The sequence below is a fragment of the Lactuca serriola genome, chromosome 8, assembly GCF_051521515.1.
Source record: "Lactuca serriola cultivar US96UC23 chromosome 8, Lser_US96UC23_V15, whole genome shotgun sequence".
In the NCBI taxonomy this organism is placed as follows: Eukaryota; Viridiplantae; Streptophyta; class Magnoliopsida; order Asterales; family Asteraceae; genus Lactuca; species Lactuca serriola.
Genome location: NC_136415.1, coordinates 41,716,727 through 41,741,893, shown reverse-complemented (window position 1 = coordinate 41,741,893; position 25,167 = coordinate 41,716,727). Strand labels below are relative to the sequence as shown.

General features: G+C 37.0%; 2 protein-coding genes across 2 annotated transcripts; one reads left to right on the top strand and one right to left on the bottom strand.

The window, feature by feature from the left end:
* Positions 1–9,336: 9,336 nt before the first annotated feature.
* On the top strand, positions 9,337–13,118 carry LOC145066019 (protein IQ-DOMAIN 32-like). The gene is made up of 5 exons (XM_079013164.1): positions 9,337–9,557; positions 10,508–10,840; positions 10,935–11,159; positions 11,242–12,751; positions 12,833–13,118. Exons 1-5 carry the CDS (start codon positions 9,462–9,464, stop codon positions 12,850–12,852), a joined length of 2,184 nt encoding a protein of 727 aa, XP_078869290.1. The 5' UTR covers positions 9,337–9,461; the 3' UTR covers positions 12,853–13,118.
* Positions 13,119–16,827: 3,709 nt separating this feature from the next.
* Positions 16,828–20,181, bottom strand: LOC145068811 (Zinc finger C-x8-C-x5-C-x3-H type family protein). Its single transcript, XM_079015804.1, has 4 exons — positions 19,765–20,181; positions 18,676–18,864; positions 17,907–18,031; positions 16,828–17,828 (listed from the first exon to the last, which is right to left on the bottom strand). The coding sequence occupies exons 1-4, from the start codon at positions 19,822–19,824 to the stop codon at positions 17,069–17,071; spliced, it is 1,134 nt and encodes a 377-aa protein (XP_078871930.1). The 5' UTR covers positions 19,825–20,181; the 3' UTR covers positions 16,828–17,068.
* Positions 20,182–25,167: the final 4,986 nt, after the last annotated feature.

Genomic DNA, 25,167 nt, shown 5'->3' with positions numbered 1-25,167 from the left:
ACTTGAAGTTGAGATAGTAGCTGACAGGACCATTAGGGTGGCAAGAGTACACAGAGGATGTTCTCTACAGTTATTCGATGAGCAGTTTTTGGTGGACTTGGTCCCTATTCCCCTGCGAGGGAATAAGGTCATAATAGGCATGGATTGGCTGAGCCCCAATGGGGCGGTGATAGACTGTGAGCTGTAGTTAGTGAGGGTTCGCACTCCCAGTGGGGGAGAGTTAGTGATTCAGGGCGAGAGGCCACATCGCGGACCAGTTCTATGTTCAGCAGCGAGAGTGAGGCGCTATTTCCAGTAGGGTTGCGTCGGTTATATTGCCTATGTTCTAGATGCCCGGGAGAAGGGCAAGGCGACGGTTGACGATGTTCCGGTAGTGCGAGACTACCCGGATGTATTTCCAAAGGATTTTCCTGGAATACCTCCCGAGAGACAGGTCGAGTTCAGGATTGACTTGGTCCCTGGTGCGGCTCCGATAGCCAAGGCACCGTATCGGTTGGCTCCCCCAGAGATGCATGAGTTGTCTACGCAGCTGCATGAGCTGCTAGACAAGGGTTTTATCAGGCCAAGCAGTTCGCCCTAGGGAGCACCGATTTTGTTCGTGAAGAAGAAGGACGGGTCGCACCGTATGTGTATAGATTATCGGGAGTTGAATAAGGTAACAGTGAAGAACCGTTACCCACTCCCGAGGATTGATGATTTGTTTGATCAGCTGCAGGGAGCGTCTTGGTTTCCCAAGATCGATTTACGCTCCGGGTATCATCAGATGCGAGTCAGAGATGAGGACGTGCAAAAGACTGCTTTCAAGACCTGGTATGGTCATTATGAGTTCGTGGTGATGCCGTTTGGGCTCACCAACGCTCCAGCCGCGTTCATGGATATCATGAACCACGTTTGTCGGCTGTTGTTGGATCGGTCAGTGATAGTATTCATTAATGATATTTTGGTTTATTCCAAGACTCAGGAGCAGCATGTGGAGCACCTGAGGAAGGTGCTAAAGATTCTGAGGAGGGAGAGACTTTTCGCAAAGTTCTCCAAGTGCGAGTTCTGGTTGCGTGAGGTGCAGTTCCTTGGGCACCTCGTCAATCAGAAGGGTATTTTGGTATATCTAGCCAAGATAGAGGCTGTGATGCAGTAGGAGGTCCCGAGATCTCCATTTGAGATTCGGAGTTTCCTAGGGTTGGCAGGGTACTACAGGAGATTCATCCATGATTTCTCCAAGATAAGTTGTACCACTCACCCGACTGACTAAGAAGTCGGTGGTGTTTCGCTGGGGGCCTGAGCAACAGGCAACAGTTGAGACCCTCATGCAAAGATTGTGCGAGGCACCGATCCTTAACTTGCCAGAGGGAGTAGAGGATTTTGTAGTCTACTGTGATGCTTCGATCACAGGTATGTGAGCAGTGTTGATGCAGCGAGGCCGTGTGATAGCTTACGCCTCGAGACAGTTGAAGCCTCTCGAGGCTAACTATCCTATGCATGATTTAGAGCTGGGGGCAGTGGTGTTTGCTCTCAAGACTTGGAGGCATTACCTTTATGGGGTTCGTTGTACCATCTACACGGATCATAAGAGTCTGAGGTATCTCATGGATCAGCCGAATCTTAACATGAGGCAGCGGCGGTGGTTAGACGTGGTAAAGGATTATGATTGTGAGATCCTTTATCACCCAGGGAAGGCCAACGTAGTGGCCGGCGCCCTGAGCTGCAAGGCGGCAGCGGCCCCGATCAGGGACATATGTTTGAGGATGACAGTAATTACTCCATTGTTAGAGAAGATCAGAGAGGCTCAGGTCGAGGGCCTCAAGGAGGAGAGGCAGAAGTGTGAGAGGATTGTGGGGCGAGTAGCTTCCTTCAACTATGATAGTTGAGGATTGTTGACCCTTCATGGGAGAGTTTGGGTACTGTACTGGGGCGGAGTACGGAAAGTGCTAATGGACGAGGCTCATAAGTCTCGATTTTCCATCCACCCAGGGGCAACGAAGATGTATAGGGATCTTCGACCCGACTATTGTTGGCCCTGCATGAAGCGGGATGTCGCCTGGTATGTGGAGAGGTGCCTGACATGCAGGAAGGTTAAGGCGGAACACCAGAGGCCTCACGGTAAGATGCAACCATTAGACATTTCACTGTGGAAATGGGAAGATATCACCATGGATTTTGTCACTAAGCTTCCCAGGACCGCACGTGGAGTGGATTCGATTTGGGTTATAGTGGATCGGTTGACGAAGAGTGCTCATTTTATTCTGATCCAGGAGAGCATATCGGCTGAGAAGCTAGCCGATATTTATGTGCGAGAGGTTGTGGCATGACATGGAGTGCCTGTTTCAGTGGTGTTGGACCAAGATGTTCGTTTTACTTCCAGATTCTAGAAGCGGTTTCATGATGAGATGGGTACTTGTCTCCATTTCAGCACCGCTTTCCACCCTCAGACGGACGGGTAGAGCGAGAGGACGATTCGGACTCTTGAGGACATGCTCCAAGCATGTGTCCTAGATTTCGGTGGCAGTTGGGATACATATCTTCCGTTAGCAGAATTTTTGTATAACAACAGTTATCATGCGAGTATTGACCGCCCTCCCTTCAAGATGCTCTACAAGAGGAAGTGCAGGACCCCAATTTGTTGGGGCGAGGTCGTTCAGCGTGTCATTGGGAGCACCGAGGTGGTGCTCAAGACGACAGAGTTGATCCGGCATGTTCGTAGTAGACTGCAGACTGCGCAAAGTCGACAGAAGAGTTACGAAGACAGGAGGCGATCAGACTTGGAGTTTCAGGTAGGCGACATGGTCCTCCTAAAGGTATCACCCTGGAAGGGTGTCATCAGGTTTCGGAAAAGGGGCAAGTTGGGCCCCAGGTTCATCGGTCCTTTCAGAGTTTTGGCCCGGGTGGGTCAGGTTGCTTATCCGTTGGATCTTCCAGCAGAACTTAGCCAGATCCACAACACTTTCCACGTTTCCCAGTTGAGGAAGTGTTTGGTAGATGAGTCAGCAGTTGTACCCTTGGAAGATATTCAGGTTGATAGCAGCCTGAATTATATTGAGAGACCGGTTGCGATTTTGGATCGAAAGACGAAGACCTTGAGGAACAAGGTGGTTCAGTTGGTAAAGATGCAGTGGCAGCACCGGAAGGGGTCTAAGTGGACGTGGGAGGCCGAGGAGGAGATGAGGGACCAATACACGGAGTTGTTTCCAGATGCAGCATCAACAGACTTCGAGGACGAAGTCTAAAATAAGTGGGGGAGATTGCCTGGTTCCTGGTATGTATTTTAATCTAAGTAATTTTTGGCATTTTTCGCTGGGACTCGGCGAATTGTAGGCCCGAATCGCCGAGTAGAGACGAGATTTTGAGCACGTTTAAGTTGGCGACTCGGCGAGTCCATATCCTGGACTCGGCGAGTCCGCCGGTCTGGAAGAAACCCTAGATCCACGGGTTTTGCACCCTATTTAAACCATGTTATGAGCCCCAAACTCGCCTCCTTCACCCTCAGAGCATCATTTAGCAAACCCTAGCCATTCCTTGAGCATTTTGAGCATTTTTGTGTGAATCTTGAAGTTTTAAAGAGAAGAAGGAAGCAAGATCCAAAGGAATAGACGGAGATCCAAGATCTTGCACCCACTACAGAGTATATTGAGGTAATAATCGGATTCCTTCTGTTTCTATGAGTGATTCTCCATTGTTAATCACATTTAGGCCATTTTATCCATTTCTTAGCTTGTTTATAGTAGAGATATCACATTGGGTTGATTAGCCTTCGGATCTAGCCATGTTTCAGTTCCAAAAACGTAGATCTAACACCTTTATGGAGCCATTTTGCATGAAAGCCCTAGATCTACTCTTTTAAGTGTCTTTTGAGCCTTTAAACCCCTTTTCATGCATATGTACACGTAAAGTTGGAAACTTTACGTGGTAAACAAGCCTTAAGAACCCAGATCTATAAGTTGTATGCAGTGGTTTTGAGCAGAATCGATTGTATAGAAGTGCATGCAACCAACTCGGCGAGTCGTTCTTTAGACTCGACGAGTCGGGTCGCGAGCCCTCGAGTTTTCCCCCTTCTATGTTTTATGCCGAGTGGAACCAGTGAGTTTTAGGTGAACTCAGTGAGTCGGTGATTGTACTCAATCATGGAGAGACTCGGCGAGTCAATGCCCTGACTCGGCGAGTCCAAGGCAATCTTCATATCTCAAGAACAGACTCGGTGAGTTGTTCATACAACTCGGCGAGTCCCAGTTGGAGTGTTCATATGATGAAGAAGAACTCGACGAGTTGTTCATACAACTCGGCGAGTCAGATGCAGATTGACTAAGCGTTTGTATCAAAGAAGAACTCATCGAGTCTATGTCAAACTCGAAGAGTAGTAGCGATCAGAATTGAGAAATGAGAACAAGGACTCGACGAGTTGGTGGGCCAACTCGACGAGTGAGGTCAACTGTATGTTGACTTTGACCAGGGGTAAAATAGTCATTTTACCCTCAGTATAGTTATCAATATTTGATTGAGTGTATTTATGGAAATTGTAGTCGGGGTGAAACCGGAGCAGCAGCAGACAGATTCCAGAGCAGTTCATTCAGCAGCTAGACAACGAGGTGAGTCTTCCTTCCAGTAGGAACGGGTCTACGGCCACAATGTCGACCCGTTTAGTTAGCAGTAGTTCCGGACCTCGGTCCGATGCAGTAGTTAGATTGCTTGATGTCTTTGTGATTCAAGTATGTTTTGTATTATGTGTTCCGGACTTCGGTCCGATGCAATATGCAGTATATGTGCTTATGCTAGTTGATATGTTTATGTTTTGCCATGTTATGCTCAGTCAGTTTCCGGACTTCGGTCTGATGCAGGGGATAAGGTCCCAGTCAGTTCCGAACTTCGGTCCGATGGAGGGGACAAGGTCCCAGTCAATTCCGGACTTCGGTCTGATGCAGCTTTCGGGCTTCGGTCCGATGTAGAGGGCAAGGCCCTGGTTAGTTCCGGACTTCGGTCCGATGCAGTTTCCAGACTTCGGTCCGATGCAGTGGGAAAGGACCAGTATGTGTTTATATGTTATTTTATAGTATGTGGTAGTTTGGGGGAGCTCACTAAGCTTCGTGCTTACAGTTTCAGCTTTGGTTTCAAGTACTTCAGCAAGTAAAGGGAAGAGCTCGGGATGATGGCATCGCACACACCACAGCTTTAGTTTTTGTCCTGGGAGTTGATTAGCTTTTCATTGGTATGATTTGATACAGTCTTGATACAGTTTTCTTGTGATACTTGTTATGGTTTTGGATACATTTACGTATGGGTTTTATTTTATGGTATTGATCTAATGATTTTAGTAATGATTAAAAAAAATTTGGGTCGTATTTTGGGACGTTACAGTATTAGCCAAACTCACATAATCCTACTAACGAAATTAAAGCAAATTAACGAGGGTTCATCTAAATCTAGTGAAAGTAAAGGTTTTTACATCATAATCAGTAAAGTAACGCAAAAAAACATCACCAAAAGGATGTGAGACACAATCATCAAGCAAACCCGAAATGAAATCGCGAAATAACACTTGAATATTTAAATCCTTACTCCAATCGACTCTTTAGCTTCGAAATCAACCATAAGGGGTTTCTAGAAGTCAAAAACGAAGTAAAAGTTGCAGCCTAAGGCTGCCAATGGCTGCACCTCGATTAGGGTTGGAAAAATAGGGTATTTATAGAAAATAGAGGGACCACGGCACGGAAGTGTCTAAATCGCGGTGTGTTAAAATTTTGTATCCAATAAAACGTGATTTTTGATTTTTGATTTTTTTTTCCTTTTTTCTGAAGGGACGTAGCATGCCTTTTAAATGGGTGTGGCGCGTCTTTTGCTGATTTTCGTGTTTTTGTCATTTTTCTTCCTTTTCAGCTTCGTTCTCTTCCTTTTGCATCATAGCTCCAAATTTAATTGTAATTAAACATTTTAAAGCATATTAAGTATCATGTATGAGGTATACGTTTAAAAACATGTATAAGAGCATGTGTTTATCCCTAGAGTAAGTATGGTCAGATATGACAAAGGTATTTGTTAAATACCTAAGAGATGTAAAAGAGATGACACGTGATTATATGCAGCATAATCATATAGAATAGTATGTAAGCATATGTAGATGCTAATGGTATTATGAGTAATACATGTAAGGCTGTAAGATGTAGATGGGAAAAGAATAGGAATATATGCCTTATAATCATATGTATGTATATATGTATACATGTCTAAACATTATGCTATTGTGTAGAATACTTATATATTAATAGACATAGATAAAAATTATGTACTTAATGAGTTAAGTACTAGTTATTTAGTAGAAGATCTCCTTATGAGATAAAGAGACAAAATGTTCATGGGACAATGTATTATGTGATGGGCCACATAATATAGAGACAAATAAGTGTAGAAAGATGATTCTTTTGGGAATGAGATAAGAAATTTTTGCAAAATTGTTTCGTCATTTGTACCACTTTGTCATTGTTGTTTGACACTCAAAAACATCCCATTAAATTCCGTCGTCACTTTGTTGACATTTTTCCACTTCGAGTAAATTTGTTCATTTTTCTGGTAGTCTCCAAGATTCATCTTCGTGAGAAAACATCATGTAATTTTTCGGAAAAAAGTTGGACTATATTGGTTGTTTCCGACCACCGATCTTTAGAAAAATCCACCCACGCACGAGCTAACGCCTTTTTTCGGCTGTTGTCCATTGCCTTGGAGCCGCCTTTCCACTTTTCTTGGGTTGTGGTCAAATCTCTTCCGGCTCCGATTCCGTTTCGAGGACGACTTCGGGTTCTCCTTGAGTTTGGAATTAGGTTTGGAAATACATTGGGGAGTCGGGAAGATTGTCAAATGGGTTGAATTCATTTTCCATTTGAGATTGGAGTTAGGATGAGAAGTTCATTTAAGGTTGGTTTTGAAATTGAAGTTGTCTTTGAAATTGATGTTGGTTTTGGAATTGAGGTTGATTTTGGTATTGAGGTTGGTTTTGGGCTTGAAATGGGTAGTAACACCACCAAAGTGTAAATTTGGAGGTGAATAAATAGGTTGGTCGTTTTGGATTTGAACGAAATTTGGTGAAGAATGTGAAAGATTGGATTTGTGTTTTGGGTTTTTCTTTTGGTATATTTTTGAACTTTTGGGTTGGAAGGAGAAACCATTTTTTTCACAAAAATTATGTTGTGTTAGGAATTTAGGGTACAGAAAGTCTAGGAAATTCTGAGAATTGTGTTAAACACTTTCAAATTAGAGTATTTGATTGGTACTCACAATATTCTTTAATCGGGTAAGACTCAGAGAGACAAGAACAGAGAATGTTTTGATGATAGTTTCGTATGTACCAGAAATAGAGACCAAAACCGACTTTTTGATCTTTGTCTAAAAATTGTCATATGATAGTTTCAAACTGTCATAAAACCATAAAAACTGACATAAAAATGAAAGTTTGGATAAGGGTCAAACCAATGGTCAATTTTCTGACCTTGCAACTCGACCCCATCCAGGGGCTCTGCCCCTTGGACCCCGCCAGGGCTGCCGCCCCTTAGGCCCCACTCCCAGGGGCACTGCCCCCGGACCCCTGTTCATTTAAGGGTTTCGCCCCTAAATGACAGTGTACTTTGAAACTTGATCAAACTTAAACAAGTGTGTACTCCATACCCTTCCTTACTTGTTTAATATTTATCAAGATCACTTTTGGTCAACAAAGTAATCTCATTACACTTAAATAATATTGATGATAACAAATCACCAACATGTTGTTTGAGTGAAAAAAATGAAGAATGTGAAGTGAGATGAAATATGGTATGTAATGGTATTTATATAGACTAAAAAGATGGTGTTTTTGAAAAACAAAAGATCATTTTGACCAAGGTAACGTTAAAAAATAAATTAAAACATCCAACCACTTTACTCACTCTCATTGGCATTTTTCCACCGAGTTGCCGAGTCCTCGGCCTGTGTTTGCCGAGGTAACAGAGTGGCTCACCAAGACCACTCCATCCGGTCTTAGGACAATTTCACTAAACAATAACCATATTTCAAATTTATTCCAATTGTGAAATATTAAAAACTAGGGGTGTTCACGGGGCGGTTCTGTTCGGGTAGTAATAAAATTATGAACCGTGACCACGGGGCGGATACCTGACATGCACTAACCGAAACTGAACCAAATTTTGCAAAAAACCGAACCGAACCGATCCGTATGAAGGCGGGTATCCACGGTTTGGTTCACGGGTACCCGTTAAATAGAAAAAAAAACATAACCATTAATTAAAAATACAAACAACTATTAAGTCATCACCAAAGTTGACAACATTTTATAAAATAAATCACGTACATGTTATGTTCGTTAACAATATTTTATGTGTTTAATTTATGTTGTTTTAATATACATATAAAATATTTATTCTGCTTTCAATAATATTTCTAATCACATAATAAAACAATTTATTTGATGAATGTAGAAACACTTTCTCAATTTCAGCCATAAGAATTTACACACACAAAAAGTATATATCATACAGTTTAAAAGAGTCCCTTCGGGGACATCCGATACAGTTTAAAAAAACAATATGTAAAAAGTTTATAAAGGTGTTAAAAATTATATTCTCGAGTTCTAGACAAATACCATACATATAAATAAAGTTGGCATATGAGAATTGAGATGATATAGTTTATTATTTTATTACGTCTATTTACTTCTTTTATATATATATATATATAAATATACAAACCGAAACCGATCCGTATAGAGTCGGTTTTTTCGGTTTCGGTTTTTTTTTTGTTCGGTTTATTTCGGTTCTGGTTTTTTCGGTTTCGGATTGACCGGATCGGCTCGATTTTGCAGTTTTTTTGCACACCCCTATTAAAAACCAAGAATTTGATCAGTGGAACAAATTAAACTTTCTCTTCTATTTCATCTATCTAGTGTCTTCGTATTCAAAATTCTCAAACCTTAGAATGGAAGGAACAGTCAAACATCAAGTCCCTCATCGACATTGAACAACCAAGTGGTGATATTAGTATTAAAAGAATGGATATCACTTAATAATGTATGATTAAACGAAGTTATAATATGTTTGCATTAGTTGTAAAAAAATTACACTAAACTTTATATATTTAAAAACACCCCATAAAAGAACAATAATAGAACTTGATTGTTATTATTTTATAGCAAAATAACAATTTTAACTTTTATTAAAAACAAACTTTATATTCAAAAATAAAAAAATATGACACATGAAATGGGTACATGTTTTAATGCATAAAGTACAACTATACATGTTGAAAAAACGGGTATCCTAGATTGGAGGAGTATGTTCAGGGTGGTGTTGTTCCATAAATACCCCTTGCTCTCTATCCGGCGCAAGTTCCAACAATATCAATGACGAAAAACACTCTCAAGTGAAGCCCAACGACACAAAAACACTCTCCATCTTCTCCTCTGATCGACGCTGGATACAACAGTGTAGAAGAACATGGGAAGATCGACCACATCTTGCTTCAAGATCATATCTTGTGGTGGGGGTAGCAATGAATCTGTTGATAGAGATGATATTGATGCTTCTTCCGAGGTATTTAAATGTGCTTGTTTGGTTGTCCACTTGTCTGTGTTTTTAAATCAATTTTTGTTTTGAAAAGGGCGTTTATGTGTAGTATAGTTTATGTAATTTGTTAATCCACAACTTAATTTTGGTTTTAGACATGGAATTCAGTGTTTTTCACTGATCCGTTGTGTGTGTTTGACTTATACGAGATGCGTGCGTATGTGTGTTCAAACTTCAAATTGTTTTTTTGTGTTAGTGTTTGAGATCTTGATTTGTTTTAGGTAGTTGATTAGGTTGAAAGTAACTTGAAATTGAATAGTTGCTTTCTTTTTTTGATTTGCTCGTGTATACGATGGAAGTTTGATGTTCTACTTTTGGAATTTTTGCTTCCGAATGCTGGTGTAATCGAATCTAAAAAGATGTTTGACTTTGATTGAATCTATAAACCTCGTGTGTATCGATGTTTTTTGAGGGTTACCACTCGCGATTCGTGTTTAATGTTTGATTAGGTCAAGTTGATTTTGATCTATTATTTAAATATTGAAGCTGATACATTCAATGATCATGTCTAACGGAAATCTGATGTTCCAAACATGGAGATTGATCGGATCTTTACATATTCAGAGCTTGTATTTCCTTCTGCTTTCAAAAAAAATATATATTAATTATTTGCGTAGTCTATTCCTAGGGTTTGAGATCATCGATCTTAAAAGTACTAAATTTGGTTGTTTACATTTGATAAGTTAGTTGATCTATCTGATTGAATATGGATTAACCTTATTATGATCATTGTTTCCCCTTTATTTTTTTTCCATTCAGCAATCATGACATGAAATTATGAATCTTGATTATGGTCCACATGTTTCCTTCACTTTATCCTCATTACAACAACATTTTAAGCATCAAATCACCATTCAAACATTTCAACATCTTTTTCTTTCTCAAGTAACTTAACAATTTACTTAAACACCATCCAGAACAAAGATAAACGAGGATGGAGTTTCAGAAAAAGATCAGCCAGACATCGAGTCCTGAGCAACACTGTCATCACTGAAACACCATTGGAGAACAAACCAATCTCAGAACCTGTTCCACTCACTTCTGAACCACAACTCAATTCCTCCATATCAGAAAAAACCTGTGACAGCATATGGACAGAAGAGTCACCTCAATTATCAAATCCAATTACAAAAGATGCTGTTACAATGTCAACAATGGCTACTGATACTTGTGAAGATGACATTAAATCTGAACCTGTTGTTGATGAATCAGCCATCCTTGTCATACAGTCTGCTGTTAGAAGATTCTTGGTATGTAATATGTAATACTAATATGTATACATTTTAAATCTGATATCTATCTGTTTAGTGTTTTAGAATTGTGGGTATTTTTGTAATTTTGCAGGCTCAAAGAGAACTTGTGAGGTATAAAAATGTTGTGAAGTTACAAGCTGCTGTGAGAGGGCATTTAGTCAGGAATCATGCTGTGGGAACTTTAAGATGTGTTCAAGCTATTGTCAAGATGCAAGCTCTTGTTCGTGCTCGACGTGCTGACGTGGCATCTGAAATAAATTCGGAACCAAAATATATTTCCATTGAGAAGCTACTAAGTAACAGTCTTGCTCGACAGGTAAACAGAATTACCATTTTACCCTTTTATCATTTTGTTATAATAATTGGAAAAAGTAACGTGTTTTTTTTTGTTCAAAAAGCTACTGGAATCTGCACCGAAGAACAAACAAATCAACATCAAATGTGTCCCTTCAAAATCTGATTCCGCTTGGAATTGGTTGGAGAGATGGATGTCTGTGTCTTCACCAGAAACAGTGGAATCACGCATTCCGGAACAGAATCAGGATCAAGATCAAGAAAAGGTTATTAACAACACCGAGAATCAAGTGGAAACTGTGATTCCTGATTATGAATCAACGGAATTGGAATCCAATGTTGGAGAAGAAACAGTGGTTTCTGATGAAAAAGTCAACTTGGTCAAAGTCAATACTGAAGAAAAGTCAAATGAAGAAGAAATTCCTCAACCTGAATCCATGGATTTGATTGTTGAAGAATCTGTATTAGAAATCGAACCCAAACGTGTAACAAAAAGACTTGCAACTGATGAAGCAGATTCAGAAGGAAGAAAATCAGTTTTTGGATCAAGAAAACCAATCAATCCATCTTTCATTGCTGCTCAGTCAAGGTTTGAAGAGTTGACTTCCAAGAACAACATCCCATCAAAACCATCCGATTATTCATCTAAACAAGAAAATGACGATTTTACCCCTGAACACATCATTCCATCAAAACCCATCAATGCTTCTTCTAATCAAGACAATGACGTTGGTACTACCCCTGAAGATGACACGTCAAAACCCATCAACAATTCTTCTAACCAAGAAAATGACGATTTTACCCCTGAAGACATCATTCCTTCAAAACCCATCAACAATGTAATTTCCTCTGTTACCCCTGAAGAATCTTTAGTTTCAGAATGTGGGACAGAACTTTCCATCACATCTACACTCGATTCACCCGATCCATCCGAAGTTGAAACCAAGAAACTTCCGGAAGATTCCAAAGTTTCAAATCAAGAAATCGATGACACAAATGGTGATAATATTGAAGAACACAACAATGTTGTTGAAAACATTGAGAAACTTCCGGAAGATTCTAAAGTCCCAGAAGACACACCATCTGAAGCCGACATTGAAATTAATCTGGAACCCAATTCCAATTCCGATTCCGTCCATCAGATTCCGGAGTCATTATCTCCAAGAAGCCACATAACAGCTCCGGAATCACAAGGGACACCTAACAGTCAACTCTCAACCAACACCAAGAAAAGTAGTACTAAAAACGTATCAAGTCAAAAACGAAAGTCTTGGTCAACTAGCAAGAAGTCAACCGTTGACTCGGGTTCAAAATTGGAGAGTTTACCGAAGGAAACGAAACCCGGGAAACGGAGGAATTCGTTTGGGTCACCTAAACCTGACAATTCCGATCATGAAGGGAATGGGCTATTACCGAGTTACATGCAAGCAACGGAATCAGCAAGAGCAAAAGCAATTGCAAATGGGTCACCAAGGTCAAGCCCTGATGTGCAAGATAAAGAGATTTATTTAAAAAAGAGACATTCATTACCTGGTAATGGAAGACAAGCGTCACCTCGGATTCAGAGGTCTGTTTCTCAGGCATTGGAATCCGCAAAGGGGAATGGGAATCAAGGTAATTTTTTATAAACTTTTTTTTTTTTTTGAAGTATAAAATGTTGTTGTGGTGCTTATTTATGGATTTGTGTTGTTGCAGAGAAGAAATGGCAGAGATAAAGTAAAGTAGTGATGGGACTGTGTGGTTTATGTGGTTATTTGTTATTAATTTTTATTTGAATTTTTATTTGTGTTTTTTTTTTTTTTTTTTTTAAACAGTGGTTGTGCCATTTTGTTTAATTTTTTTTTTTTTTTTTTTTTTTTTAATATTTGGTTTAAACGTGATATATATATAATATTTCGAGCTAGAGTGCCTTGGTGTGGTTTGAGGATATAAGCTAATAAAACTATTGAAATTAAGTTTAGGCAAGAATGATTTCGTTTCATGTGTTTGATCTTTGATTTTCATCTTGTGAAGCTACTACTCCCAATTTATATTAACTACTGATATGATCATTTTTTACAAAATATAATTATATTGTAACTATTAAAATAAATAATAAGGTATTATAAAGACATTAGATTATTAAAAGATGGTCATTTTATATGGATAAATTCATAGCAAAACTGAAAAGAAATGGATATAAACAAAAAAGAAAAAGAAAAAGAAAAAGAAAAAAAAAAGAAAGAAAACAGCACAAACAAGTTTACAATTTAGTCAACTAGAGATATATAAAACTAGAAGTAACTTACGAATTTTGTGATATGCACTTTATTGTGGGATGTATAGATCCAAAAGTATTTTTGTAATTGTTTTCTATCCAATAGTTTCATTTTTTTTATTATCCAGCTAGAAATTTCCATCCCCGCTTCTCACATCGGTAGTCTAACTTATTTCGTTTTTCAGGAGACGTGATCTATAAATTTTTTTTATTAAGCAGTGAGTATTTTTCTATTTTTTTTTAAACACATGGATTATTTGTTGTAAAAAAAATTCCTGCACAATGATCTTTTAAATTACGTGTATAATTTTATAATTTATTTTCTACATAGAAATCAAACTTGCCAATATACGAAAGTCTTATAGTCAAATCAAACTCAAAGAGTACTATTTACACACGTGAACCATTCTTGTAAAAAAAAAATGTAGGGACATTTTCTGTAAACTACAAGGACAAATTTTATCTACACAAAAAAAAAACGGATACGGACATTTTCTGTAAATTACAAGGATATTTTTTGTAATTTATTTTTTATATAGGGACCAAGTCTGCCAACATACAAAACAATTGTGGCAAAAGTCTAATGACCAAAACTATTGTGGCAAAAATATAAAATACAAAAATACCATTCATATATGGGTTACTTTGCATTATATATAATATAATTTGGTTATGATTATTTTTTCGATTATCTACTACTTTTTATAAGGTTGTGAGGAGTAGGTTTGACATGCGTTGAATCAACTATGCAAACGCCACCTCTCTGCCTTGACATGTGGAGAAAATAGTCTAAGGGGCTGTTTGGCAGGATATTAATTTTTAAGATCTGAACTTTTAAGAGGTCTGAATTTCTAAGAGGGTCTGAACTTTTAAGATCTGAATTTTTAACATGCTGTTTGGTTGGAACATCTGAATAATTATCTGAATGATAAAAATGACTATTTTACCCTTATATAGTTTTGTTTTGTGCTATAACCAAATTAAACATAATTTCTTCCAAATTCATTTCTTTCAATTACAATATAGCCAAATTAAACATAAATTTTTACAAATTCATTTCTTTCAATCCATGGAAAAAAAACACCACCACCAATCTCATGTGTCTTTAACCCAAATGTCCGAATTTCTGAACCAAAGATTTATTTCCTATACATCAAAATTATCGATGGGCATTTATGATTTGATTAAAAAGCCATTATGCAAAAGTGTGTCCTTTGAAGGTGTACAATCTCAAAGTTAACTGATGTTGTCATCTTTTTATTCTTCACCAAATGGTCTATTCCATATGTGTGCCAATGATAATGCTTGTGATTTATGGACTTGGTTTTTTGTTGTAAGACCATTGGAGGTCAAAGATGAGGGCATTTTCTGTCTGGGATTTTCACAGAACATACATTGATGAACCTCACAGGACTTTTCACAAACAGTTGGTGTGCATAAGAGCTTCAATGAGTGAACTCATGTACCTTCATCTTTTCAATGTATACATGTAAACATAAACCTGCATTAATGACTAGAAAAAAGAGAAAGAAAACAAACGAAGCTCTATGCTATGTGCTCGATTTTCAGAAAAAAAAAATCTTTATAAACTCGATTTTCAAATAGCATCTGGATTTAACAAAAAGAAAACAAATAAAGCTCTGTGCTCGATTTTCAGGGGAAGCAACTATCATACTCGATTTTCAAGCATTAAACTCGAATTAAAGAGAAACCATTACCTGCAGAAGATACCAGAGGTGGAGCTGTCGAAGCCTAAAGAGAAGGCGACACAGGGAAAGCGGCGATGGCAGACGAGATCGAAGATGGAGGAGGAGGGGTGGAAGAAAGAAGTGGCGCTGATGTCTGATGAGAACAAAAGGAATTGGAGGCACTTACGATAAAGAAAGGAAAAGAGGCGTGGTTTTTTCTTGGGCACAAGCGTCTTTTTTTAATTCAGATGTGGGTTGATGTCTGATTTTTTAAGAGGTAATTATTCAATTCAGAGGTATTTTATAAGATGTTACCAAACACCTCACATCTGATATTTTAAGAGGATGCCTCTTAAATTTTCAATTAAGAGGTAAACAAACAGCCCCTAAGTTGAAAAGGGGTTGTCTTTGGGTTTGATGTTTGGCTGAGGTGGTTTTGCAGAAAATAATAAAATAAAGGGGCTATACAAGAATCCAAGTTGAACCGGGAATCTTCAAGTTGACCGAGAATGAAAATTAAAAAATGAAAAATCTCAAATGAACTGTTTTGATACGTACCTACGTCAATATGACCAAAAAAAAAGAGTAGATATTGGATATGTTTTTTTGTAAATCAATCATGACATAATGATACAGTGAATGTAGGCGATCACAACAGATATATGATTTGGGATGTGTTGCGGGCATAACAAAGTGAGAACTACGTTGTAGAACCTTCTTTACTCGAATAATGAACGATAACACGATATTTGTTAGCACTGTGTCAGACATAGTCGTCCAATATTCAGATGTCGAAGAACCCGATCCAATGATATCAAAGAATGGCTCATTATGTTAAAATATTCATCGTAAATCATTACGTACTCTCCAAGGTGTGTTATTAGATCGTTGTATAAATCTAACTGAATCTAATGTCAATATTTTTTCACTATAACAAAGAAAAATAACAATAGCCCAAAATCCACAATTTCCACTCCTTTTATATCTTTCTATTCAAACTCTGTTTTGTGCATTGTAAATTGTTTTTGTAGATATGTTATTCTCATTTCGACTCTTCAACTTCGATAGAATGTCACGTGGGGAGATATTGTTCTTTCTCAATTCTGCAACCATTTGTAATTCATTTTGGATCAACCCGTGTGAAACTATTCCTTGTCAATATTTTGGATCAACCGTCTTCATTGTGAAACTATTCATCGTCTATATATGGTTTTAGATGTGTATAGAATGGTGAAAGCCTTTGGTTTGATAAAAATCTTTTTATCGCAGTTTGATCAATGGTAAAACCCTTTTATTTGTATCATTGGATTCATTTTATTTTATAAGATGAAATTTGATTGTCAATTATATACCCACCGAGTAATCAAATGTCATTCATATAAATCGTCCGTGATATAAAGGGGTGAGGGATGAATGGTGAAAGCCTTTGATTCGTATTGTGATTCGATTCGTACTTTTTACTTTTTCATACTTTGCAACAACAAAAGTTATTGAAAAAAAATTAATATTAGTAATACTTATAATAAATTACTAAAAAAACACTGATATTAGAAGATAATTAAGGATTTTGGAAGTGTATATAATAGCACCCATCATACATTTCTGATTTATGTTGTAACCCAAATAATCCGAGTATCATGAGACACTAAGACCCGATCGAAGTTTATAAACATAAAATGGTTAAATAAACAAAAAAAAAAATTCATACAATCTCTTAATTTATGTAGAAAAATGAAGAAAGCAACTTTATAACTTCGAAAACAAAAACCGTACCATTACCATTAAAAGATACTTGGTCCACCCACACTGTATCCGACCCAGACCCATCAAGGCCACCATTCATATTTCATAAACCTAAAACCAGGTAAGCATCATAAAGCAAAATTTTAAATTTAAAAAAAAAAAAAAAAAAAAAAAGGACCCCATATCTTTGTAGCAAACCCGTAACCAGACGACACGTGTCACATTTACATCACACTGAAAAACTTATGTACCCGTAATCTCCCTACTATCCATTTTCATTCTTTTCGCAGTTTGTGCTTCGGGCATACTCACTCTCTGTTGTGAAACCGAAGAAGTAGAAGAAGAAGAAGAAGAAATAGAAGAATCATGTTGATAAATGCAATTCGCTCCATGCCTACACCCCCTCGTGCTATTATAATAGATACACGTTTTCATCACTTTCCCTTTCGTTTTCACATTATTATTATTCATCATCTGTTCACCTTTTTCTCCACCATGCTGCTGAATCAAGCTCTTGTAATAACTTAAATCCTTCCTCCCCGGACCACTCTCCGCTGGACCAGAAACCGAAACCGCTCCACCGCCTGATCTTGGCGGTTGTGGATAAAGCGGGCCGCCGGAAGAAGAAGACGGCGGTTGGGTCGTGGTGGTGGTGGTGGTGGCGGTGATTGGCGGCAGCGGTGGTCCGTGGGAGGAAACGAGTTTTTCAATTAAGGTTGGTGTGCTGAGGATTTTGATGAGTAAATTAGGATCAATTAGGTTTCCTTGACTGCTTGACATTGCAGTTGTTAAAGCATTATACGCTGCGTTCATTACATCCGGTTCGATGCCAGGTGGCGCCATCCCATTGGACATGTGATTTGTTGTTGTTGGTGGTGGTGGTGGTGGGATTGATGACGTGGCGGGTGATGTGTCTTCGTCTTCGATTGGAGTGATGGGGATGAGAGGAGTGTGGTGGTCGTTGTTGTATGGTGAGTTGTCTGTGTGGATTGGTGATGCGGGACTGAAAAAAAAATGGATTTTGGTGAGGGAGTGAAGTTGTAAGAATAATGAAAGTAGAGGGGGTGTTTGTGTAACTTACTTTGGAGGGATTGCTGATGGGCGTGGGTAGACTGCTTCGAGTATTCTCATTTCGCGTTGACTTTCAAAGTCAACTTCTTTGCTTTCTTCTCCGGCTGTTACTTGCCAATTGGGATCCAGAATGAACTGTGATAATTAATTAATTAATTATAGATTATTTTAATATACTAAAGTTTTTTTTTAAAAAAAAACTAAATAAAAATATATAGTTTCTAGTTATTTGTAGAAAATAAATTTTGTAAACTAACGAAAATTCTGATGGAATCTAAAGGATTTGAATGTGAGATTACATCATGAGAAAAGTTTTATTGTCAAAAGGAAGGAATTGGATTCCTTAAAATTCTGTATTTGATTGATTTGGTCATTCCATAGGGAATTTAGATTCCTTCATCTTTATAAATAAAAAGACATAAACTCGATATAATTAAATAACAAAGTTAACTATAAATAATTATTATTATTATTAACATTATTTTATTTAAAGAATATATGCTCAAATTATTTTTATAATGCTAATGTCCTTATGTAAATAAAGACTATATGTATTCTATAATAATTACTACTAATAACAAAATGCTAGTTCCATTTATCTTCATACTAATAAATATCAGTGAAGGATAACTTTGTCATTTGTTATTATTGACATTCTAAATTCAATTCCATTTTTTTGTCATCCAAATTAGAGACAGATTTGAATTCCTTCAAATTCCAATTCAATTGAATTCAATTCCAAAGATTCCAATTCCCTAAAATTTATAGAAATAACTTACTCTAGAAGGGCATTTCCATTGTATGAGAGTAATTTGAGATAACTTATTCTGAAACAAATTTGCAGGCTGAATTCCTTCAAATCCAGGTGGCAAATTGTCATCAGAATGCCATGATTCTTTAGCCTGAAGATGATCTTGACCACTTAATCCCACTTGTGAAGGAGATTCATCTGATAAAAACAGCTTCACCTGTAATTCAACAATAGTTTTAGTCAATAAATCTGCCAACTAATCCATGTTTAACTTAATAATACGATTGTTCAACTCTTTAAAAAAAAACTATCAATCATACAATTGAAATATGAGATGTATAACATACGACAAGAACAATATATTGCTCTCTAGTATTTTCACTTCTCAATGCAAAACAAAAGCAATGATCCATTTCTACATGCTAAAAACATGGTTCAAAAGTTATTCTCAGAAGCATGAAAGAACTTTTATTCACCAAGTTGAAATGAATACATATACTTGTGATTGAAGAGAAAAATAAATAGGCATATAGAAACCTATTCATTATCTAAACAGAATTCATGTAAACTAAGCTTGATAAATAGGTTTTTGGAGAAAAAGATCACCATTCACCTCTTTCCAGACTATAAAAGTACAATCTAAGAAATGAGAGCTTATAAATGTCATTACAAAGCATTCTCAATACCATGAAAACAATAAAAACACTTCTAGCAATAAACTAATCCAACAAAATATTTTGCAAGCATCTAAATGCAGAAAACTAACTTATTCAAATAGCTTCACATCACATTGAAAGAACCAGATTTAAACTTTGGTGTCAAACATGGTATTCTAATACTGCAATCCATATGATTTTAGTTGGAAACTCAACAGCATCATTTTCTTATTTAGTATTATAAGTTTAGGTTGTAATATGAATATTCAAGTTGAAAGGTTGCCTATTTGACATCAAGAGTCAAAATGCAGCTCAGTTATGGAATGCGGAAGTAATGTATAGTCCAGCAAATCCCCCAAATTCTCATTTAGATATCATCAGCTATAACCGGATATAAATCGAGTATAATCACAGCTGCATGTATAAATCGAAACCATTTTTACCACGTATATTACGTATACCTGACAAAGATTTAAATCTGACGCCCATGAAACCCTTTTTGATTTCTGCAGTCCTCGCATGTTTAATAAAACAAATATAACAAATTCGATTTCCCCAAAATGGATGTTGTTTTTTGCAAGGATTAGACAACACTGATCCGCGGCGACAAGATTAAGGGATTCCGGTAAACTGAAAACCCTAAATTTACTTAATTTTTTTCTTCTTCTAAAACCCTTAATTGACTAACTTGTACACGAACGTTTTAACGTAATCGCGTGAATCTAAGAGCACGGTGGTTTTGATTTAGGGATTTTGGGGTGGATTGATGAGGGCGGCGACAGGCTGTGATGGGCGGAAGACGGTGACGATGGTTGAATGCTAGGTCAAGAGAGAGAAAGGGAGAGGATATATACGCTTTTTAGCCCCTGATGAATACAAAGAAACGTATTTGAGATCGAGAGTCGGATTTCGATCAAGATTTTGACGGAATCGCTTACATCATCCCTCAACTAGTTCTCAACTTTACGTTTGGTCCCTCATAGTTTCCTTCAAAGTTCTAACTTTTATTTATTTTGTTTAAAATTTCATATTATCTATGTTTTTTTATCTTTTAAAAACTCATGTTACATTTCTATATAATATTCGAATATAAATATATCTATTTATTTTAGAAATAAATAAATAATTAAAGTTCTCAATCACAGGGACATCATACACAAAATCATTTTATGTTTTTCAAGAATGTAAGGTTATAAACCATTAGACTAAAAATTTTGTAAATTGTTTGACATGACATTTGTTTATTTAATATACAAACAAACAAATATAAACAAAATGTTAACATTTCATTTATATTTGTTTATTTATGTTTGTTTGATTTATTGACGTTAACAATTTGATGTTTATTATTGATGTTAATAATCATTTTATGTTTTTCAAGAATTTGGGGTTATAAACCAACGGACCAAACATTTTATGAATTGTATCTGAACCATTTGACAAAACGTTCATTTATTTAGTATACAAACAAACAAATATAAATAAAATGTTTTGTTGGTATTTATGAATGTTTGGTTTATCTTCGTTCATTTATGTTTGTTTGTTTATTATCGAAGTTAATAATTTGCCGCATAATATATGGTGATTTTGTATGATAGAGATTAAATGTTGAAGTTTTATAAGTTTGAAATTTTGAGAAGATATATAGTATTCAACGAGGCTAGGGAGCAGTGGCGGCCCTGGGGTGGTGCAAGTGTGCAATTGCACCAGACCTTCAATCGTAAGGGGCCTCCGATTGAGAATTTTGTTAATATTAATTACTAAAAAAAGTTAGAAGAAAATAATAATAATAAGTTAATTAAAATGGAATTGCATGTCACAAATCTCATTTATATTATAAACAATAAAATTTTGTTTGATAAAATAGTGGACTCTTTTTGTCTTTACCGATAAAAAATTTCCTTAATAATATTTTACAAAAAGGTATGAGGCCTTATTTAATTTTTGCACAGGGCCTCCAATATCTCAGGCCAGGTCTGCTAGGGAGTGGAACTTTTCAAGTTTGATTTTTTTCGGAAAGATATTTGGATTAAGATGATATTTAGACTTTAGTTTTTAGTTATTTTTTGGATATTGGATGTTTTATTTTTTGTATTTATGTGTAATTCTTTTATTTATGCATGGTAACTCGTTTGTATGTTTATGTTATTTATGTTCGTTTCTGTTTATTGTTTTTTCTTTGTTTATGATCATATATGTTTTGTTAGTGTTTGTTCATCTATTTTCCTTTATGTTTGTTTAACGTCTCAATAAACAAACATAAACAATGTCATTTTGGTTCATTTACACACCTAACGATATCGTGATTGTAATATCATACTGGTATTGGAAGATCCTAATAATATAAACTAGTCTTCAAATTTTCTCGTAAGGTCCTATTTGTGCATTACTCAACGGAAGTTTGAGTTTTTTTATTTTTGAACGGCGGTATTATTATAAAAAAAAAAATAAAAAAAATAAAATAAAAAAAAAGACTAGAAGGAAACTAGTCTACCAAAAAAATAAGAACATCAAGAAATAGCAATAATCAGGTTTTGCACCCAATCAATCCAATTAATATTTTTCTCGCTTCTAGCATTACACCATAAATAAACATGTGTAACAATTTTATCAATAACCTCTCCCACATTTCGCTTTTTGATGCCAAAAAGACAATCATTCCTAAAACTTAAATATGTCACCACATCACATAGAAAACTCATTCCAAGTACTTGTTAGCGGTTCCATTAAGTCGTAGTGTCGATAACCATCCCGACGAACCAGCATAAAAAAACTAGAATAAGCAGATTCCACCACATGGCAACCTAGATACGGAGCAACACATCCATGGAGCAGATAAAGAAAAGGTATGAAACAGACTCACTAGTCTCATCGCAAATAGGGCACAATAAACAAGGAATATACGAACCCCATCTATCAAGAGTAACTCAAGAAGGTAATCTATCCAACGCCAACCGCCAATGAAAAATATTAACCTATATTTTAATATTTTACTAAAATTACTTTACATATTTTAATATTTCATAAGTTTAACTTATAATCTCCATATAATTATCGAATGTTCATCTAGTGTAAAAGTTAATGCCATATCTCAATTTGAAGATCTAATAGTTTCTATTGTATATAAACAAGATTTTAGTTTAAAACCATTAGCTCATCACATTCGAATCATAAAAAGGTTTCAAAGCATGTTATCGTGTCTTTTGACTTGATATAAGTCATTTAGAGACAAAATAGATTAAACTATTGGGCCAAAGAGAATTTATAAGTATGATGTCTTTATTTGTGCTTAAATAAGCTTTTGAAGCATTAATACATTTAAATAATTAAGTTATTGATGAATGAAGATGTATCAACATGGTGTAACATTCCAAAATTTAAGGCCAGAATTTCATTTTTTTTTAAATAATTTATAACATAAAAACCAATGGTATAAAAACATTCATAATGATATCTCATGTCATAACCAATATGTCAATGATCCAAAACATGCCACCATAAAACCATTTTGCCAAAAGTAAAATAAATCAGAGTATATTCTCAAGAATCTCATAATGCGGAAATCCAACGTGTGTGTGTATGATGTGCAGCTACCACGCCAGCTCCTTCCCCTTCGTTGAAGAGGTACCTGAAACAAAACTGAAAACTGTAAGCACGAAGCTTAGTGAGTTCCCCCATCGTACCACATACCATATAATCACATAACATGCATATATATTGTCAGGCATATATGGGTGCCCGACCTACCCCTTCGGTCCTCTCGACCGGATACTGCCTAGCATATCTGGGTGCTGGCCTCCCCTTCGGTCCTCTCGACCGGATACTGTGGACTATTTCACCCCTCTACTACTACCACATAACATGTAACACATAATCGTATTCTATCTAGCATGACTGGGTACTATCTAGCATGACTGGGTATGACTACCCCCTTTTGGCCCTATCGACCGAAAATCTTGGGGACTATCTCCCCTACTGCTACTAGCATATAACATCATATCATACTAGCACATAACATATTAGGTAGTAGCAAGCCTAGATGAATATCACAAAGACAGTCATCTAACATACGACTCCTACTGGTGGGCCGGCCTTGGTGCCTTAGACCCACCACTACTGGAAGGTAACTCACCTCGTAAGGCTGACTGCTGAAAAGCTGATCTACAGATGTGTGAGTGCTGCTCCGGTGGTCCTCCGGCTATAATTCCCATAAAATACTTAGTCAGACACTGATAATTGCTCTTAGGGTAAAATCACTATTCTACCCCCGACCAAGTCAAAGTCAAAGTCAACTTTCAGTTGACCTGACTCACCGAGTTGGGCCGCCAACTTGTCGAGTTCCTATCCTTTCATCAGAACCTCTTCACGCCTCTACTCATCGAGTTTAGTAATGACTTGACGAGTCCTCCTTCTAAAATAACCTCGAATGAACCTTCATCCGACTCGCCGAGTTGTATGAACACTCGTCGAGTTCATCTTTAATGGGTGGGAAATTGCCTTGGACTCGCCGAGTCCGCTCATGCGCTCGTCGAGTCCTATGAACTCCAGGTCTATGGCTAAGTCCAACACATTGGGCCACTCCCTTGCACCCTCTAAAACCCTTCTAACACTCAACTGGGTTCCTTTGAACCTTAACAGAAAAGGAGAGTCAAGCCTCGGACTCGCCAAGTCCTAAGAACAACTCGCCGAGTCGAGGTTGTTCAAGTCTCATTTCTCGATTTCTGATGTACAACACTTGTCCAAATGATAGATCTAGGCTCCTAATATCGATCTAGCACGTAAAGTTACGAACTTTACATACATGCATGGGACTATGAGCTAAAAAGACCCTAAAGAAGCTCTTAAGTTGCATGGGGCTATCCATGGGTGCAAAGGCAGTCCCTTTCTGCCTTCTAACTTCTTAAGGATCCTGGATCTGAAGCCTCAACCCCCAACCATGCTTGCAATCATGGTTGGTCACCAAGAATGGCTTATAAAAGCCCTAAATTTCCCCAAAAAGGGATCTAATGCAAGAAGGAGCAAGGTGTCGACTTTATACCTTCCAAGGACTATAGATGATGCACAAGCTTGACTCTTTCTGGTCTCCTCTTGATTCCTCAAGCTTTTCCTTCCTTCTTGCTACCACAAACCACTAAGAATCACCAAAAAGCCCTTAGATCTTACACAACACAATTAGGGTTCGAAATGGAGTGTTCTAGGAGCATAAAGGGGCGATGGAGGTTGTATAAGGTCGTTTAAATAGGGTGCAAACCCTCATATTAGGGTTTTGCCCCGCCAAAGCCTACTCGTCTAGTATTGCTGCCAACTCGACGAGTCCGTCACTTAAACCCTGGGTCCAAGCCGCTACTACTCGACGAGTTGGGCCATCAACTCGCCGAGTCTCAGTCCAAAATGCGAAAAAATACTTGAATGAAATACATACCGGGAACCAGGTGTTACACATGGTAAATTAAGTTATAGGTCTTATTATCTCTATAGAGATCATTTAGAAGATTTATGGGAGGTAGGGAGCAAGGGGATCAAAGTATATTACCCTAAATTATCAAAACCCACGTGTTATTCTTGTTAGGCATTACATAACCGTGTAATATGCAAGACATAAATTACACGACCCGTGTAATTATCTGTCGTTTTCTTAAAAATGTTATAATTTTTTCTATAGTGATCTATTTGATCTCAAACCACTTCCATTACTATTCTAACCATTTAAGGAACATATTTAGCAAATAAAATAAGATTAAAACAATAAATTTAATTATGGTTTTGACTAGTCAGAATCACTTAGATAATTATGGGTGTACACTTTAACTATAGGTGACCACTAGCCAACTATATAAGCATATATGTGAAGTGAGCTTTGTTTT

Coding starts and splice junctions, on each gene's coding strand:
- LOC145066019 (XM_079013164.1), top strand. CDS start 9,462: ATGGGAAGATCGACCACATCTTGCTTCAAGATCATATCTTGTGGTGGG. Junction 10,841..10,934: donor CTGCTGTTAGAAGATTCTTG/GTATGTAATATG, acceptor GTAATTTTGCAG/GCTCAAAGAGAACTTGTGAG. Junction 12,752..12,832: donor AAAGGGGAATGGGAATCAAG/GTAATTTTTTAT, acceptor GTGTTGTTGCAG/AGAAGAAATGGCAGAGATAA.
- LOC145068811 (XM_079015804.1), bottom strand. CDS start 19,824: ATGCGAGGACTGCAGAAATCAAAAAGGGTTTCATGGGCGTCAGATTTA. Junction 18,032..18,675: donor AATGGAAATGCCCTTCTAGA/GTAAGTTATTTC, acceptor TAATTATCACAG/TTCATTCTGGATCCCAATTG. Junction 17,829..17,906: donor CCATCAGCAATCCCTCCAAA/GTAAGTTACACA, acceptor TTTTTTTTTCAG/TCCCGCATCACCAATCCACA.